The sequence below is a fragment of the Cladophialophora immunda genome (genome assembly GCF_000835495.1).
Source record: "Cladophialophora immunda strain CBS 83496 unplaced genomic scaffold supercont1.7, whole genome shotgun sequence".
NCBI lineage: Eukaryota > Fungi > Ascomycota > Eurotiomycetes > Chaetothyriales > Herpotrichiellaceae > Cladophialophora > Cladophialophora immunda.
In genome coordinates this window covers 2,201,405-2,218,565 of record NW_015622547.1, presented here as the reverse complement: position 1 = coordinate 2,218,565, position 17,161 = coordinate 2,201,405, and the positions used below count along the sequence as shown (strand labels likewise).

The 17,161-nt window shown below is 54.4% G+C and overlaps 4 protein-coding genes across 4 annotated transcripts; 2 read left to right on the top strand and 2 right to left on the bottom strand.

The window, feature by feature from the left end:
* Nucleotides 1-295: 295 nt before the first annotated feature.
* Nucleotides 296-4,030, top strand: PV07_11512 (carbamoyl-phosphate synthase arginine-specific large chain; the record flags this gene model as incomplete). Its single annotated transcript, XM_016398956.1, has 4 exons — nt 296-635; nt 755-2,436; nt 2,503-3,867; nt 3,923-4,030. The coding sequence occupies 4 exons, from the start codon at nt 296-298 to the stop codon at nt 4,028-4,030; spliced, it is 3,495 nt and encodes a 1,164-aa protein (XP_016243518.1).
* A 1,978-nt stretch (nt 4,031-6,008) lies between these two features.
* Nucleotides 6,009-8,937, bottom strand: PV07_11511 (uncharacterized protein). The gene has a single exon (XM_016398955.1). The coding sequence runs from the start codon at nt 8,826-8,828 to the stop codon at nt 6,279-6,281; it is 2,550 nt and encodes an 849-aa protein (XP_016243517.1). The 5' UTR covers nt 8,829-8,937; the 3' UTR covers nt 6,009-6,278.
* A 234-nt stretch (nt 8,938-9,171) lies between these two features.
* On the top strand, nt 9,172-10,873 carry PV07_11510 (uncharacterized protein). The gene has a single exon (XM_016398954.1). It carries the CDS (start codon nt 9,188-9,190, stop codon nt 10,487-10,489), a length of 1,302 nt encoding a protein of 433 aa, XP_016243516.1. The 5' UTR covers nt 9,172-9,187; the 3' UTR covers nt 10,490-10,873.
* An 85-nt stretch (nt 10,874-10,958) lies between these two features.
* On the bottom strand, nt 10,959-16,815 carry PV07_11509 (uncharacterized protein). Its single transcript, XM_016398953.1, has 2 exons — nt 11,829-16,815; nt 10,959-11,714 (listed from the first exon to the last, which is right to left on the bottom strand). The coding sequence occupies exons 1-2, from the start codon at nt 16,453-16,455 to the stop codon at nt 11,245-11,247; spliced, it is 5,097 nt and encodes a 1,698-aa protein (XP_016243515.1). The 5' UTR covers nt 16,456-16,815; the 3' UTR covers nt 10,959-11,244.
* Between the last annotated feature and the right edge of the window lie 346 nt (nt 16,816-17,161).

Genomic DNA, 17,161 nt, shown 5'->3' with positions numbered 1-17,161 from the left:
ATCCCCCACTGACGTCTGAGGATCCAAGTTGCTTGTTTGCAGCTTATCCATTGGCTCCCGCAATCTGAAAGCCTCGCGCAGTCGGCCGCACTTTTTTTTACTGCCCAGTGTTCGGGGGCTTGGGAATCCATTTCCAGCGCTGCAGTTTTGAGCTTCTTTTCCTTGACAAATCTATACACAGTGACTGCTTCAGAGTCCTCAGTTACAGAACTATCCTGAGCTGGTTCCGTGCAGCGACTGAGTGGAACACTCGTTCTATCTCGCCTGCCAGCAATCACCCATTGGCTCGACCGCCATGGCCTCGACCGCGCGAGCTCTTCGCCAGGCCAGCGGCATTCTGCTGCGCGACTGCGCTCCTGTCCCCCGACTCTCTGCACGACCGTTTTCTACTCGAGCGCCCTCACTCGCTGTTCGACAGCATCTGGTCAACTCCAAAACTCCCTCATGGCAGCAAGTCAAGAGATTCACAAGGTCTACAAAACGACGAGCCCTAGTCCAAGAGGCACCCCGCCCAGAGGCTTACTTGGAAAGCGGTGCCATCGAGTATGGGAAGAATCTGGTCGACGTCAAGAAGGTCATAGTCATTGGAAGTGGTGGTTTGAGCATAGGACAGGCTGGAGAGTTTGACTATTCTGGTACGTACTTGCAGGACAGACAGTTATGACTCAGTCCTATGCAAAATTCTTCCAGGCCCTATTTGCCAAGTGGCATGTGGTGGCAGCAGTCCTGGATCACAAGCTCACAGCTACTATAGGGTCCCAAGCGCTGAAAGCACTCAAAGAAGCTGGCGTTAAATCCATCCTCATTAATCCTAATATTGCGACCATTCAAACCGATCACAAGCTCGCCGACGAGGTCTACTACCTTCCAGTCACTCCTGAATATGTCACCTACGTTATCGAGAGAGAGAAACCGGATGGCATTCTGCTCACGTTTGGTGGCCAGACAGGCCTCAATTTGGGTGTCCAAATGAACAAGATGGGCATATTTGATCGATATGGCGTCAAGGTGCTCGGAACCAGCATCAAGACTCTCGAGACCAGCGAAGACCGGGACTTGTTTGCCAAAGCTCTTAACGAGATTAATATCCCCATTGCTCAGTCCATCGCCGTTGGCACTGTCGAGGAAGCCCTTGACGCTGCCGAGAAGGTCGGATACCCCATCATCGTTCGCTCAGCCTATGCACTTGGTGGTCTGGGATCAGGTTTTGCCAACAACCCCGAGGAGCTCAGCAATTTGTCTTCCCGATCGCTCTCTCTATCACCTCAGATCTTGGTCGAGAAGTCTTTGAAAGGCTGGAAGGAAGTCGAGTATGAAGTGGTCCGCGATGCTGAGGACAATTGTATTACTGTCTGCAACATGGAAAACTTTGACCCCCTTGGCATTCACACCGGAGACAGCATCGTGGTCGCCCCGAGCCAGACCCTAAGTGATGAAGAGTATCACATGCTACGGACAGCGGCCATCAAGATCGTCCGCCATCTAGGAGTGGTTGGTGAATGTAACGTTCAATACGCACTCCAACCCGACGGTCTCGACTACCGTGTCATTGAAGTCAACGCTCGTCTTTCCCGCTCATCAGCGCTCGCATCCAAAGCAACCGGCTATCCTCTGGCTTATACAGCTGCAAAGATCGGCCTGGGTCACACCCTTCCGGAGCTGCCCAACGCCGTCACCAAGACAACCACCGCCAACTTCGAGCCGAGTTTGGACTATATCGTGGTCAAGATTCCTCGTTGGGATCTGTCAAAGTTCCAGCACGTGAAGCGTGACATTGGAAGTGCCATGAAATCTGTAGGAGAAGTTATGGCCATCGGTCGCACATTTGAAGAGTCGTTTCAGAAAGCGATCCGGCAGGTCGATCCCCGGTACGTGGGATTCCAAGGCGACAAGTTTGACAATCTGGACGACGTCCTTCGCAATCCCACTGACCGAAGGTGGCTGGCCGTTGGGCAAGCCATGATCCACGAGAACTACTCGGTGGACAAGATTCATGACCTGACCAAGATTGATAAGTGGTTCCTCCACAAGCTGCAGAACCTCAAAGACACAATGACAGAAATCCAAGAGATCGGCTCTCTGAACGGCATCAAGCACGAGCTGATGTTGAAGGCGAAGAAGCAAGGATTTTCCGACAAGCAGATCGCCATGTACGTCAAGTCTACCGAAGGAGAAGTCCGAGTTCGTCGACAGAAATTCGGCATTCGACCTTGGGTGAAGAAGATTGATACGCTTGCAGCCGAGTTTCCTGCCGACACCAACTATTTGTACACCACATACAACGCCTCGTCTCACGACGTCACATTTGAAGACAAAGGGACCATCATTCTTGGATCTGGCGTTTACCGAATTGGATCGTCTGTTGAATTCGATTGGTGCGCCGTGAATGCCACACTGTCTCTTCGCAGTATGGGCCAGAAGACAGTGATGATCAACGTAAGTGAACTTTTCCCTCTCTTTTTTTTACAACAGGCATATACTGATGTTTTTTACGTAAAAAAGTACAATCCGGAGACTTACAGCACCGATTTTGACACCGCGGACAAGCTTTACTTCGAAGAGCTGTCGTACGAACGAGTCATGGATATCTACGAGCTCGAGAGTGCTTCGGGCGTTGTCGTCAGCGTGGGTGGCCAGCTTCCGCAAAACATAGCGTTGCGGCTACAGGAAGAAGGGAAAGCACACGTGCTCGGCACCAACCCAGTCGACATTGACAGAGCCGAAGACCGTCATAAGTTCTCGCAGATTCTGGACTCGATTGGTGTGGATCAACCAGCATGGAAAGAGTTGACCTCTGTGGCAGATGCCGAGTCTTTCGCTGACTCGGTGGGTTATCCTGTCCTCGTGCGCCCGTCGTATGTTCTTTCCGGAGCCGCCATGTCCGTCATCTATACGCACGAAGAGCTGAAAGATAAACTGGAATCGGCGTCGGCGGTTTCCCCCGACCATCCGGTTGTGATTACAAAGTTTATCGAAGGCGCTCAGGAAATTGACGTTGACGCTGTGGCATCAAAAGGAGAGTTGATTCTGCACGCTGTATCTGAACACGTCGAAGCCGCAGGTGTCCACTCTGGAGATGCCACTCTGGTTCTCCCACCAGCCAATCTTGACGAGAATGTGATGGCTCGTGTCAAGGAGATTGCGCAGAAAGTCGCCAAAGCTTGGAACATCACTGGGCCTTTCAACATGCAAATCATCAAGGCTGATGCACCCGGTGAAGAACCTGCGCTCAAGGTCATTGAGTGCAATCTTCGTGCTTCGCGGTCGTTCCCTTTTGTCAGCAAAGTGCTCGGGACCAACTTTATTGACGTTGCAACCAAAGCATTGGTGGGTCAGAATGTCCCCGAGCCTCGAGATCTCATGGCCGAAAAGCGCGATTACCTGGCCACCAAAGTTCCGCAATTTTCCTGGACTCGGTTGGCGGGAGCTGATCCTTTCCTGGGCGTTGAGATGAGCAGCACCGGTGAGATTGCGTGCTTTGGGAAAGACTTGATCGAGGCGTATTGGGCATCGCTCCAGTCAACCATGAACTTCCGGATGCCTGAACCTGGAGAGGGAATCCTGCTTGGTGGATCCACTGAGCTTCCGGAACTTCCCAAGATTGTGGAATATCTTCAACCATTGGGTTACAAGTTCTATGCCGCGAGCCAGGACGTGAAGGATCATTTGGAGAAGTCTGGCGCAACGATTGAGGTGATTGAGTTCCCTACGACGGACAAGAACGCGCTTCGACAGGTGTTTCAGAAGTACGATATCAGGGGAGTCTTCAACCTGGCAAAGACTCGAGGTAAGACACTGGTGGACGAAGATTATGTGATGAGAAGGAACGCTGTGGACTTTGGTGTCCCTCTGTTCATGGAGCCCAAGGTATGACCAACCGTTCCATTGCTATTGTGGGGACATGACTAACTCCAACCTATAGACTGCATTGCTGTTTGCTCAGTGCATGAATGCGAAACTTCCTCGACAGGAAGGAATTCCTCCTGAGGTCAAGAGCTGGAGCGAATTTGCTGGTTCGAAGATGATGTAATAAAGGCGGCCAAAACATCCACCATACAAGGGCGAAGGAGGCTCGTTGGGTTTGACGTGACCGCAATGGGATATTCTGGGTAGCTATTGTGAAAGAGCCAAAAGTCTAACAACAGACGCAAAAGTTTTCTAGACTACAGAGGATGGCGCCTGAGAAGGGTGGCTATTGGAAGGGGTTCTCGGGAGGGGAAAAGGACTGTCCCGTGGCGGCTAAGTCTTTAGGCGGGCAAGCAGATTTTGCGATCTGCTGGAGGCAAAAACAAGTGGGCCAGATGAGCATGTGCGCGTGTACTGCTACTTGGTATACAGCCGGGAGATGACTCTAGAGTAGGTTTTGGCTGACTAGGTAGCATCAAGGAGTTCCTGTGCTGTGTCCCTGTCGGTTAAAGCGGACTCGAGTGGCTGTGGGCGGAATCCCGCCCGACCCCGGCGCCCCGGAAGTCTTGGCAGTTCAATAGCCGTCGTGCAGAGCCGAGAAGACCCAGGAGCGGGAAGGCGTCCAAGGTGTTGCCCGTGCTTGTTTCATCTTCCCGGACGACACGCCTTTCATGTCCATCGCATGCACCCCGCGACTCCTACTCGACCCAGAAACTCTGACGCGCGGGCAAACAAATGCGGCATTGAGATCAACGCCCTCAGCTACCGACTGTGCCTGCCGTCGCAGACCAGCCTTATGGTATGGCTTCTGTTGCTGAGCCAGATGTCTTCGATACGTGCACTCAGGGCCTCCGGCTTCCTCAGCACGGGACACCTTTTCATTATCATTTCTGATGCTGACGGTACAGTCGACGTATATAATCCCCCTTGATGGTTGGGAAACAGTTGGTTTATGCATTCTGCTCCGACGAAAAGGTGAATTGAGAGAACCTGCACCCGTTTTCCATCCTTGGGATTCCAATTTTTCCTTGCTACATAACCCGCTTCAGACACATCTCCTCCGCCCCCTCAAAGTTCCTTATTTCTCTTTTATCGTTTGAAACGGCATCACAGCCCCAGAAGCAAGCATGGTCTACAACGTCCCCGCCGAGGAAACCGAGCCTGTCATCACGTCCCACATCAACGGCACCACCGAGGAGATCCTTGCCAGATACTGCATTACCGAGCTCTGCAAGGGCTGGCCCGTCTACCGCGATGCCTCCGAGTGGAAGAACTACCGCAGCTTGTTTGCCAAGGAGGGAGCTTACGTGTGGACCAGTAAGTCACCTTAACCACAACATCGAGCATCTTCTCTGCTTAAAGAGAGGTGCATGTGATCAACGTCATTAGGAAAAGTCATAGACTAACGACGAGGTCTTTTTGCTTTGGTACAGCCTGGTCCGGCGGCCTCCCGATTGAGGAATTCATCGAGGTCTCGATCAAGGGCCGCGCCAACGGCGACTTCATCATGCACCGCGAAAACGGCACCCTCGCCAACGTCAACCTCGCCCAGGGCCGCGGCGTGGGCAAGATGAAGGCCACCATCACGCAACGGTTCACCATCCAGGGCATCCCCGTCGACGTCGAGTGCGACTGCCGCTTCATCTTCTTCTGCAAGATCGAAGAGGGCGCAAGCGGCCGCGAGTGGAAGGCCCAGTACGTCAAGCTCTTTTACGAGAAGGACAAGATGATCCCCGTCGACGGCAAGACCGTGCCGCACTTCCCCCGCGAGGAACTGGACAAGTACACCGAGGGCTACCGGTACCTCGCCGTGGCGCAGAGCTCGCTGGGCCACCCGATCCTGAACGACCTGCCGAACGCGGGGAACCAGGGCTTCTTCGACATGTACAAGGCCATGGCTGACTGGCTGCAAGGCGAAGAGATCAATTTGTTCTGGGAGAAGAAGTAGATGGCTTGGGCCATTGTCGACCCCAAAGGCGTACGCGCGTGACATTATTTACAACAGCCGTGCTCGAAGCCGCAAGAAGTTTGAATGAGCATTTTGGGGAGTCAGCATGCAAAGTAGTGTAGCATTTTGTAACAGATACAAAGCAATAGACAACGTGGATCTTTCCAAGGAGAAAGAAGAGGGAAATGGCCATACATGAATCATGCCAGAATCATATCACTATCCACGATCCCTCACTATTGCTTAAGTTCGGTGCCGTCCAAGCCTCACTAGAGAGAACGAGGGTTTTGGCTAGTGCTTGCACTGGCCAGTCCCCATCTTCCAATTCATCATGGCTTCCTTTTCTGCCTGCCGGCCATACCCAGTGATGACATGGCATGGTCATGATCGCGATCGTATATTACACTCACCGCTATCACAGCCATTACAGCTCGCCATACAGGTCGAACGGAATGCTGCTCAGCCAGGACATGTCGCCGCCCAGATCGAGGTTGAGGTCAAAGTCGAGATTGAAGTTGGCTGACGAGGACAGGTCCGCGACGGCAGCGGCGGTCCCGAACAGACCGCTGCCACTGGAACCGCCGCTGCTAAGCATGAACGGCACCGACGCTGGCGGCGGCGGCGGCGGCGGCGGCGGCGCGGACGTTGACATTGGACCCAGCGCGGGTCCTTTGCCGTGGTCTGTGGCGGAGCTGCTCGATAGCGTTGGTGCGCAGGTGCCGTGAGGTGCGGAGGCGTTGGCGTTTGTGTTGAGGTTGACGCTGCTGACGATGCTACCGGCAAGAGGACCAGCGGGACCGGCGGTAGTTGTTGTTGTACTGCTTCTATTGGTTTGATGGTGACTGGAATTCGTCCAAGCCCCGGAGCTGCCGTTGATGGTAGAGGGGTAGGTATCACCACCGTCGGCATTCGGTGGGAGACTTGGCCGTCGCACATTACCATCATGGTTGTTACCGCCGCGCTGTGTCTGCTCCACGGCCGTCGCCCTGGGCTGATTCTGTGTCTGGGCCTGAGCTCCGTTGTGGCGTGGAGGGAGCTGATCGAACAGCAACGCAATGGCTGCGGCGCACCGTTTGGCGTGTTTGCCGAAGCTGCCATACCTCTGAAGTGCGGCCGTCGCCGTACGAGCAGCGCTTATGATCACCTCCTCGCCGCCCACTTCGGCTTCGACGATTGGATTGAGCCTAGCGGCGACAAGGACCGTTGCCGCGGTGTACAGGTAGAAGATACTGTACCACCATGCGGGCAGTAGATCGTCGAGCAGCTCCAGGCGGCATTCTGCATGGATCCTGCCGAACAAGTCGACAGTGTTCAGCGCGCTTTGCACGCACATAACCGAACACTGCAGCGCGAGCTTGCGCGCGAGGGTATCCTCGCTGCTGAGGGGTTCTTCGTCGTGCTGGCTCGTCGTGCAGAAGCGAGATAGGACCGGCCGGAAGAGTAGTGTCCGAATATGGCAGTATCGGAGGTAAAGCACCTTGGCCTGGCGGGCATGAATCATGTTCGTGGGCTCGGACGAGTGCGGGGAATATCGAAGGTGTATTGGCAGACGTCGTCTCCAGATCCAGTATTTGCTGTCCATTTCCAGCACAGTTCCAGCCCCTTTTGCGCCTGGACTGCCGCCAAAATAGCGAATGTAGCTGTCCTCCGGGTCTGTCATCTCTGCTGATGTCGGGCTGTAGAGCGCCACCAGCGTCTCGCTCATGGTTTCGTACAGCTGGAGAGATTCGATGAAGAAGTGAAGATCAGGAGAAGACGGCTGGAACACATAGAGGTCTCTATGGCATGAGCATTCGCTGGAGCCGGCATGAGGATGAGGCCTAGGCACTGAAGCTGCAGCTTGGGGAGTGATGATTCCGGGACGCCCGAAGGTCATGGACAGCGTTCGGTCCATGAGAACACAGCCGTGCCAGACCTTACGGAGGAAGTCATTGGGCTTGCCGTTGGAAGGCCGGGCACTGGTGGCTGGTAGATCGAGCCCAAGGCTTTGAGCGATCCTGGTAGCCAGGCCCGCGAAGAGCCAGCACTGCTGCGGCTCGCTGGTGCTCTGGAGGTACTGTGCGAGGAGAAGAAGGCACTGAACAGTGTGCACGGAGCGGTGTTGCAGAAACTCGAGGTCAAAATGTACCAAAGCGCGTTTGTAAAAGACTTCACCAGAATTGACGCGATCCGGAGGGCGGATAGATGAGTCCAAAATGCAGGCAATTGCGAAGATGGCGTTGAGAAGACATATGAAGCAGACCTCATCGTCCATTGTCGGGTTTCCAGTCCAGAGAGTCTGGTACTTGCCCATGAAATCATCCTTGTCAACGAAAGGATACAGGGGATCAACGATCCTCCAATATACCTCCAGCAGGCGGTCTGCCTGTTGTCTAGGAGGAAGGACATAATCGGGGGTTTTGAACCGTCTTTGTCGATGCGATCCGGTCGCCACCGGTGACACTGTAGAGTATGCTTGTTGGGCGGAATCGGGAGTCAGCTGCTGATCCAGGGCGGCTTTAATGCGGTTCATGAAGCTCGCAGCGCTCGAGTCGCCAACCACGCCCGCTTCACCGGGTTCGCCTTCTTCCATCAGCCCCATCATTGCATTTGCGCCGCTGTCATGGTTTCGATCTGACGTCGATTGAGGCGTCGAGGGTTGGTCGGTGCTCTCTGGGCGATTCGACCGTCGACCCGACCTTTCTAATTCATCGATCCGGGACTGCAGGCGCATAATCTCCAGTTTGGAGGCGCCGATACTGCGCGTCTTTCTCAAGCCCCATTCACAATGAGCTGCTACGCCGTATCTTCGCTCGCAAGGTCGGCACAACGGTTTCCGTCCATCGCACTTGATCTTTTTCTCCCTGCATTGATCGCACGCTGCAGCGACCTTCTGTCTCTTTGCAGGCCTTTCGTTGCCATGGATGGCCTCTGATTCGTATTCCTGGAACGGCGAAATTGATGAAAGTCCTGAGCTTTCCGCGGACATGTTCATTGCCTGGTCTTCCTCCAGCGCTAGAAGCTCAATGCGTTGGTAGTCGATTCATCATCTGGTCTCTCTTCATGCTGAGTTGGTGACAGTCTGCTTTTCGAACCAACGAAGCCGATCGGCTGAGAGGTTGTGAGGGAACGAAGAGGCGGGGATGCAAGGCTGACAACGGCGGATCAATCGGAGTCCGGGGCCAGAGATTATCCGAGCCCGATCGACAAGGCTGACCATGAAGGGGTCGGCGAGGTCGGCTCCTAAAAGCGGCAGCGTCCATGACAAGCCGCACGTGAGTTCGCGATTTTCAATGATGACGGCGACTAAGAAGTTGCCCGCCAACAAGCTTCGTCAATCCAGTTCGGTCCAGCATGAGTGCTCTGGACGACTCGACACCCATACGCCGGAGAATCAAGCAGGACGAAAACGACCGTCATGAGCACCAGCAGCATGTCCAGAATGGAGCAGCGACTACTCCTGCTCGGAACCCTGCATCCTCGACATCCATCACCGCATCGACATCCATAGGTACACTGCCGTCCATCCTCCAAATCTGGGCTCCGACCCTCATGCTTATATTTGGCGGCTGCTGCTCCAATGTCTACACCCTCGAATCTATCATCCATGCTTCTCCTTCGTCCGGATCTCTCATTACCGCATTTCAATTCCTCCTCGTCGCCCTATTCACATTACCACGTCATTTCTCCCCTCGCCGCGGCCTGCGCAATCTCTACTTGAAAGAGCGAAACATCCCAATCCGGAAATGGGTCGTCTACACCGCCTACTTCCTGAGTATCAATATTCTGAATAACAAGGCGTTCAAGTACCGGATCAGTATCCCCTTGCATATTATTCTGAGGAGTGCTGGGCCCGTCACCACCATGCTTGCCGGGAGGATTTGGAAGGGACGCCGGTATCCTACGCAGAAAATTGTGGCCGTGATGCTACTTTTCGGTGGGGTGGTGTTGGCGGCCTTTTCAGATACATGGTCCAAGCAGGTGGATATCGGCGCAGCAGTCGAAGAGCTGGATGATTACCGCTCGACAGCGGAGCACCTTGAGCCGGCGTCTACGACGTCCGCGGGTTCAGTGTTTTCGTCTCAAACCCCCGGTTTCGTGCTTCTTGCGTCCGCACTCATCCTGTCAGCGTGTATGGGCCTCTACACCGACGACATGTATGCCACCCACGGTCGGTCCGGGGAGATCACAGCGGAGACGCTCTTCTACAGCCACACCATGTCGTTGCCATACTTCGCCAGTCAAATCCGACCACTCTTTTTCGAATTCGTGAATCTCCTGGCCGTTCCAGGCCATGACATCAACGACCCGTCAAAGACGGAGGCACCCATATCTTCGTCTTCCTGGCTGGATGGCCCCTCCTCCGCCCTTCCCCGCCCGCTCGTGCTACTCTTGCTCAACGCCGCGACGCAACTCCTCTGCATAATAGGCGTCAACCGGCTCTCGGCACAGTCGTCCTCCCTCACGGTCTCCATCGTCCTCAACATCAGGAAACTCGTCAGCCTTGTCTTGAGCATCTGGCTGTTCGGGAATCAACTCCCTATCGGCGTGGTCATGGGCGCGGTGATCGTCTTCGTGGGCGGAGGACTGTACGCTCTGCCTGGGCCGAGAGGAGGGAAGCCAATGGACAAGGAGAAGATAAGGAAGAAGACGTAATGACCTCGGCTTCTTGCGCACAATACGACGAGAAGACGAGAAAACGTGTACAATATGATCATGAATTGGGTAGACGAAGTCCCTCGCCCCGCATTGGAGACTTCGAGCCCAGGAACCGGACGGAAACCGAGGGTACCTACTGTAAATATGTAGGTCCATGTATAGACTAGAGATAGATTTCAACGGCGCACGGGTAATGCCTCCCTTGTGACCCTGTACCTCGTCCATCTCATCCCGCCTTTCCTCGACGCACCACCAACTCTCTAGCCGGTCTGTCATGTGTGGTAGGCAGGTCAGCACAACAGTCAAAAACCTGTTCTGCATTCGATGTCGGCATCGGCAAGCACAGCGACTTTGACATTGGGTTTCACGGGTCATTTCCGCACGACAATTCCACGTCCGTCTTTGCGCAATGGGCAAAAGCGAGAGAGGAAACTGATGAGGTGTCCGAAAGGGACTCTTGACTCAAGGCGAGAGCCCAGAACTCACGTCGAGTTGCTGATAAAAGAAGCCAGCAGCGCACCACTTCATGAAAAGAGCTCGAGCTGAGCGCAAGCCTGGCTGCTGTTTGACGCCGATTATGCTCCTTTCTGCTCTTTTGATTCTTTGCATATACATCACATCTTGATTCAAACAAGCCATCCAATTTTTGTCCGAATGAGGGACCGCCTTTCTTTTCGCATCCTCCCTCCGGTCTGCCTATAATCCCCAACATATACACCCTGCATGCCCGTCATCCTTTGATCCTCAGAAGATCATACCTGCGCCTTCCGGCCCCAGCTCCCCTCCCCAAACCGCTGTCCGACACCGGCCATATCCGCCATAACCTCATTGAAAGCCTCGGCCACCTTCTCTTTCACCTTGTTTCTGTCCCACTCACTTCTCGTCCTCCAGATCGTATCCATCAACACGCTGTTCACTTGCTCAAGTTGTTCCACGGACAGACCGCTAGTTTGATCCGTGATCTCGGTGTGCAGGTTATGAAGCGCATGCTGTTCGACTTGGATCAAATTGGGTCGAGAAGGTGGCGGCGGTGACGTTGGATGTGGTGGTGACAAAGAAGGATTGAGTAGGTCATCAATACGGCTGGTGTTGGAATGCCGGTGAGACTGCGCCTCGATTGGAGGAGGCATGGTTATGGAATGCTGTGAGCCGAAGTCTTGGTCCGGCCCTTGCGAAGAAGAGGGACGGCCGCTGCCGGCAGGTTGTGATTGCGAGTTTTGTCCTATCGCCATGTTCAATGTTAGATTCACGCAGATTTACCAGGGTCGGAGCGGAAACCGGAACGGTACCCGGTTTAAGAATTGGCCAGTGTCTAATGGAAAAGGAGTGCACTTACCTTGCGTGGATGGGATCTGGCTACCCCCAGCAGACCGCCTCTCTTCGAATGGATAAAGGTCAGGGCCCGAGTCTTGGTGAACCTCCTGCTGCGTGTCATTGGATGACGTCTTTTTGTCGTTGGGTGATTGGGTTGTGCTAGCATCATTCTGGAATTCCCCTGGATGGCTCCCTTGAGGCATAGGGGTGAAGGCTCCCGTCTGGGAGGGTGGTGCTGACAATCCCGATTCCTTCATGAGCTGTTGCGAGGGCGCGGTGTATGCATGCCACGGCCTTGTTTGGGCAGAGGCACGGGCACCAAAAGAGCTCGTCGTGTGCGTCTGCTGCGTCTCGTTGCTCTTGTTGTTAGAAGATGGATGCGAGTCCGCACCTCCCATGGGTGTGTCACCTTCCACATCCACATCGTGGCCATTTGCGTGGGACCCATTTGTCAGCTGTTCTGAATTGTTGTGACTGGGGTGGATGCCGTTCGTTACAATTGATTCGGTTGAGTTGGCCTGAGCGGATGTCGCAGCAAGCCGCTGAGCAAAGTCGTTGCGGCGTTGCATGGGTTCGCCCAGCAGGATTGGGCCTGTGTCATTTGTGGTCGTTGTTCCCGAACCCTGAGCGATATTGGTAACATTGGGTGGCGGGGGCATTTTGTTTTGCTCGGCTTTCTCCAATGCCTCTCTTTCTCTTTCTAGTTCTCGTTGGTAAACACGTTCGCACTCCGCGGTGAGTGCAGGTTCACCGAATTCCAGGGATCCAATATCGACTTCGACGTTGGCTAACAGCTCATTCGCCTTCAGCAGTCGGTCCTCGTCACCAATCGTCTTTGCATCCTTTGCCAGGCGCTTGATGTCGGCCAGAAAGTCTTTCGGTCGCTTGTAATATCCATTGCTCAGACGCTTCTCGATGGTCACCGAGTCCAGATTGTAATAGAAATTTCCATTGGCCTGATCTATGAGGCCCGGCACACCGTGGGCGTCCTTTCCGATCTCGAAAGGCCGGTAAGAAGCTCTGGCTAGAATTTCAGTGTGCAAATCAGATGTCACAGTACCTGGATCAGCTTCGTCGTAGAGGTAGCGAATGTGGCTTTCATCAATCACGCCCGTCCGGAACTTTTTGTATTTCGTCCTGATCTGATCCATGATAGGCTGCAATCGAATCTTGAGCATGTTCAGAGTTTGACGGTCACGCTTCTTTTGTGCCTTGAGCTCCTCCTTGGTTAATGCATTCTTTCGCCTCTCTGGCTCAGGCGGTGCCACCGCAAGCTTCTCCAGTTCACGTTTCTTTCGGTTCTCTGGATCCGGGAAATCATCTGGTGCCGTGCTGATGTACTCTTTGATACTGCGGAAGAACTCGGACCTTTCTGCATGATCAGGTTCCCTCAGCTGGAACTGGTTCTTCTTCGAGTATCCGAAGAATTCGCGTCGCATGTTATCCTCCATGTCATCATAGTCGCCCTCTGCAAATCCAAGTAACAGAACAGGGTCGGTGGGTTTGATAGATCTCAAAAGGCCCACGAAAGTAGAAATTACCGTCTGACCAACTGTGTTGTACCACTCCTGCACATTGGGGATGTAGATGACGCTTGGTTTGTGCATTTTGATTTCAGAAAATAGTCTGATGATCGTGGCCTCGGGGGAACTCGCTGTATCGCTAAACAGCGTTGGGACATCAAAGGCCTGGACGTGGAGCCCTTCAAAGTGATTGAGCAGAGCAGAAGCGACATATTGTTGCCCCATGCCCATCTTGCCATGGATCAGCAATCGAGGACGAAAGACTCTGGTGGTCTCGAATGTTTGTTGCATTTTCTCTCGACCGAAACTGTGACCGTTCGCAGCGTCTTCGTATTGAGCCTCTTGCAGAGCGGTCAGTCTCTTCCGTTGCGGAAGTATTTCTGCCAGAAGTTGGCTGATCTGATCCAGTTGGTGCCGCAGCAGTGGCGCGACACTAGGCGGTAGGGGAGCAGCGCCGGACGACGCCGATCGCTCTGAAGAAGGCGTCATCTTTTTGAGAGATATCATAAAGTCCTTGGGCGTGACTTCTATCTTCCTTGGGTCAATGGCGAGCTTCTCGTTCGAGTTGTAAATCTGAGGGTAGTGGCGCTGGACTGCATTGAGCGCAGCTTCAGTACACAGGGCACGCAAGTCCGCGCCGCCATAACCCTTTGTCAATTCTGCCAGCTCATCCTTGATGGCTTCGGGCAGAGGGGGATCCCAGCCCTTCGTGTGAATGTTAATGATGGATCTTCTGGCTTCGGTGCCCGGTAAGGGGAAGTAGAACTCTCGATCAAATCTACCAGGTCGTCGTAGTGCCGGATCAATGGAATCAGGCCGATTGGTAGCACCGATAACAATAACCTGGCCTCGCCCATCCATCCCATCCATCAGCGCGAGCAGCGTTGAAACAATGGAAGCGTGAATCTGTTCTTGTTTGCTTGACCGTACAGGAGCGAGACCGTCGATCTCATCAAAAAATATGATGCTGGGTTGATTCTTCCGGGCTTCTTCGAAGAGTAGCCGCAATTGTCTTTCAGCTTCGCCAACCCACTTGCTTAGAGCATCGGCGCCTTTGCGCATATAGAACGTGACTTTCTTGCCCTGAGAGCTGACACTGGTGGCCAGTGCCCGCGCGAGAAGAGTCTTTCCTGTCCCAGGCGGGCCGTGGAAAAGGACCCCACGCGGAGGAGTAATCTTGAATCGCATGAAGATTTCGGGATAAAGCAAAGGCAAAGCGACCATCTCCTTCAACTGATCGATATGCCCTTGCAGACCGCCTACGTTGTCGAAAGTCACGTTTTGGTCAACTCCAAGCGGGTCAGCATCTGCTAAGGCCTGCTTGTCCTTGATCTTGCCGAGATTGGCCGGGGTGCCAGCTGCAGCCTGGGCCGGATCTGCATTGTGAGTTTGAGGGAAGAGGTTGAAGCCACCACCAGTCGTTGGTGTCATCCCTACTGTACCGCCCAAGGGCTTGGGCTGTTTCATCGTCTCATCGTCACTGCTGTCGGAATCAACGCCGCCTTGAGCCCTTTGAGGGCCTCCTCCCAGCACCGGTGGCAGGCCGCCACCCCCGCCGAATGGGCCGTAAGTGTTGAACAGGCTCCGGTTCCAACCGCCACCGCCGGTCTTTCGAGCTCGTGCAGAAGGGGATGGGGCAGCTGCTTCCTCCTCCTCCTCGAGCGGAGCGAGATTCCTGAGGAGGTCATAGTTGGGCTTTTTCCCGCCTCGTCGCCCGCGAGGCTCATAGATAATTTCTTCTTCCCTAGGACGTCTTGACTTCCTGCCGTCACGCTTCAACTCTGCGACCTCTGCAGCTAGATCGTCGTCGCTCACTTCGGACCGTTGGCGAGATGCTGCTTGGCTACGGAGGCGTCGAGACCTCCGACCTTGGTTTTCGCTCTCGTAGTCGTCATCATCGCCATTCTTTTTGCGGGGCGATGCGTTAGACTCGCTGGAACTTGACAGGTCGTCTTGGTTGGCGGCTTCATCTTCAGGATGGAAATCACTGCTCTCGTCCGGAGCTTTTCGTCGACGACTGCCCGAGGCTCCTGATTGGGCTCCATCTCCAAGAGGCCGTCCGCGCAGTCGCTTGGGCGAGTTCTGCGGTTCAAACTCAGGCGACTCTACTTTTCTCTTTGAGGAGCCACGGGTCAATCTGCCCCGCGCTGGTCTCACTTCATCCTCTTCCTCATCTTCTTCCTCTTCCTCGTCCGCGTTCTCAGCTTCGACTGTGATCTCTTCCTGCGTGGCAGCGGGTTCCGGATTGAAGTCCCCATCACTCTCACCGCCTTCAGCTTCGGCAATGGTCACAATATCCGAGATAACTCGTGGCAGCGGTTCCGCTGCATGTTCTTCCATGGTTTGAGGTTCGCTTTCCAGAAGCTCATATTGTGATGCCTGTATTTCAAGTTCTTCTTCGACCTCCTCTTCTTTGGGTTGCGATTGTGACTCTTCGTCGATTGTACTTTTCGAGGGGTATTTGAGGCCCTTTCCGCCTTTCATTGCTCTTGGTGGGATGCCTTCAGGGTCTCGGGAACCTTCGCGCACGACCTCGACGTGGTTGCCAGAATCGGTCAACTTCACCAGAGACTCTTCAGGGTCGTGAGAAAGGCGACTGCTCCTTCGGGAAGATGCAGGATGGGGTACAGACGAAGCTGTGGGTTGGTTGACACCGTAACTTCCGCTCCTGTTTCGCAAACTTCTCGTCGGACGCGCAGGGGTAGTCTTGAGGGTGATGATCAACTTTTTTCGGGGGGGCGTCTTGGCTCGGCGATGCGGATGGTCTTCTTCTGAGGAGTTGGCAAGTTCGTCTTCCTCGTCCTCGGAACTTTCTTCGTATTTGTTTGCCGCTTTTTTGGCAGCCCTCCGAACAGGTCGGCCTATTGCGTTTGTCTCGATGTCTTCATCCTCCTCATCAGAAAATGAATCTTCCTCATCCGACACGACCTCGTCCGAGTCACTGTCGACATCGGAGCCTTTGTATCCTCTTCTTCGCTTCTTGCGGGCGGGAGCGCCTCGCCGCCTAGACTTCGAAGGCCGGGACTTCGAGGGCCCGGCTGCGCGGTCATCATAATCCTCATCATCCGAATCTTCGTAATTAACAACTTCTTCGAGGGTCCTCTTGCTGCCGCGACCTGCAGGCATGGTTGCGGCTCACTTGCAGAGGCCCTTTGACGGGTGTGTCGGGGTGCGCGGAGGAGTACCTCAGCAGGCTATGTCTCGGCGGCTGCTGCAGCCCAGGGGGATCCCCCAGATCGACTCCAATAATTGCTTCTGCTTCAGAATCACTCGGGAAAGGACCAAGGGCGATTGAATTATGGGTGGTGAATGACTGTGCACTGAGGGACCGCAGCGCGTCTGTCAGCAACCGGGTGGATGTCGCGATCCAATGGAGGAATCCAACGGGAGACAGGACAAATGGTATCACAGTGACGCCACTGTCATAACTGCGACGGCATAGGATGCATCCACGTCTGCAGAGACTGTGGGCGATGATATTTTGATGGATGGCGGGAGAGTCCAAACCTTTCACATCCGACTTTGGGGGGTTCGCAGTTTCGCAGGGGCGCAGGCGTGTTTGGGGCTAGCGCAGGCAGAGCTGAGAGCCACTCGCCGCGCCAAGACCCGCCAAGACCTCCACTTTTTAAGGCTGTAGCCAATGACAGCTGTTATTCCCACTAACACCAACAGGCAGGAGATCTCGTCGCGAGCAGCTCTTGAGAAGCATCAAATACCAACATGTCTCAACCACCAACCTTTCGTGCGCCAGGAGCCCCGAAAACGTGCGGAGCTGGTACCGGAGGGGTATGCGACACTATCCCTAGGCTTTTTACCAGCTCTCGAGACCGCC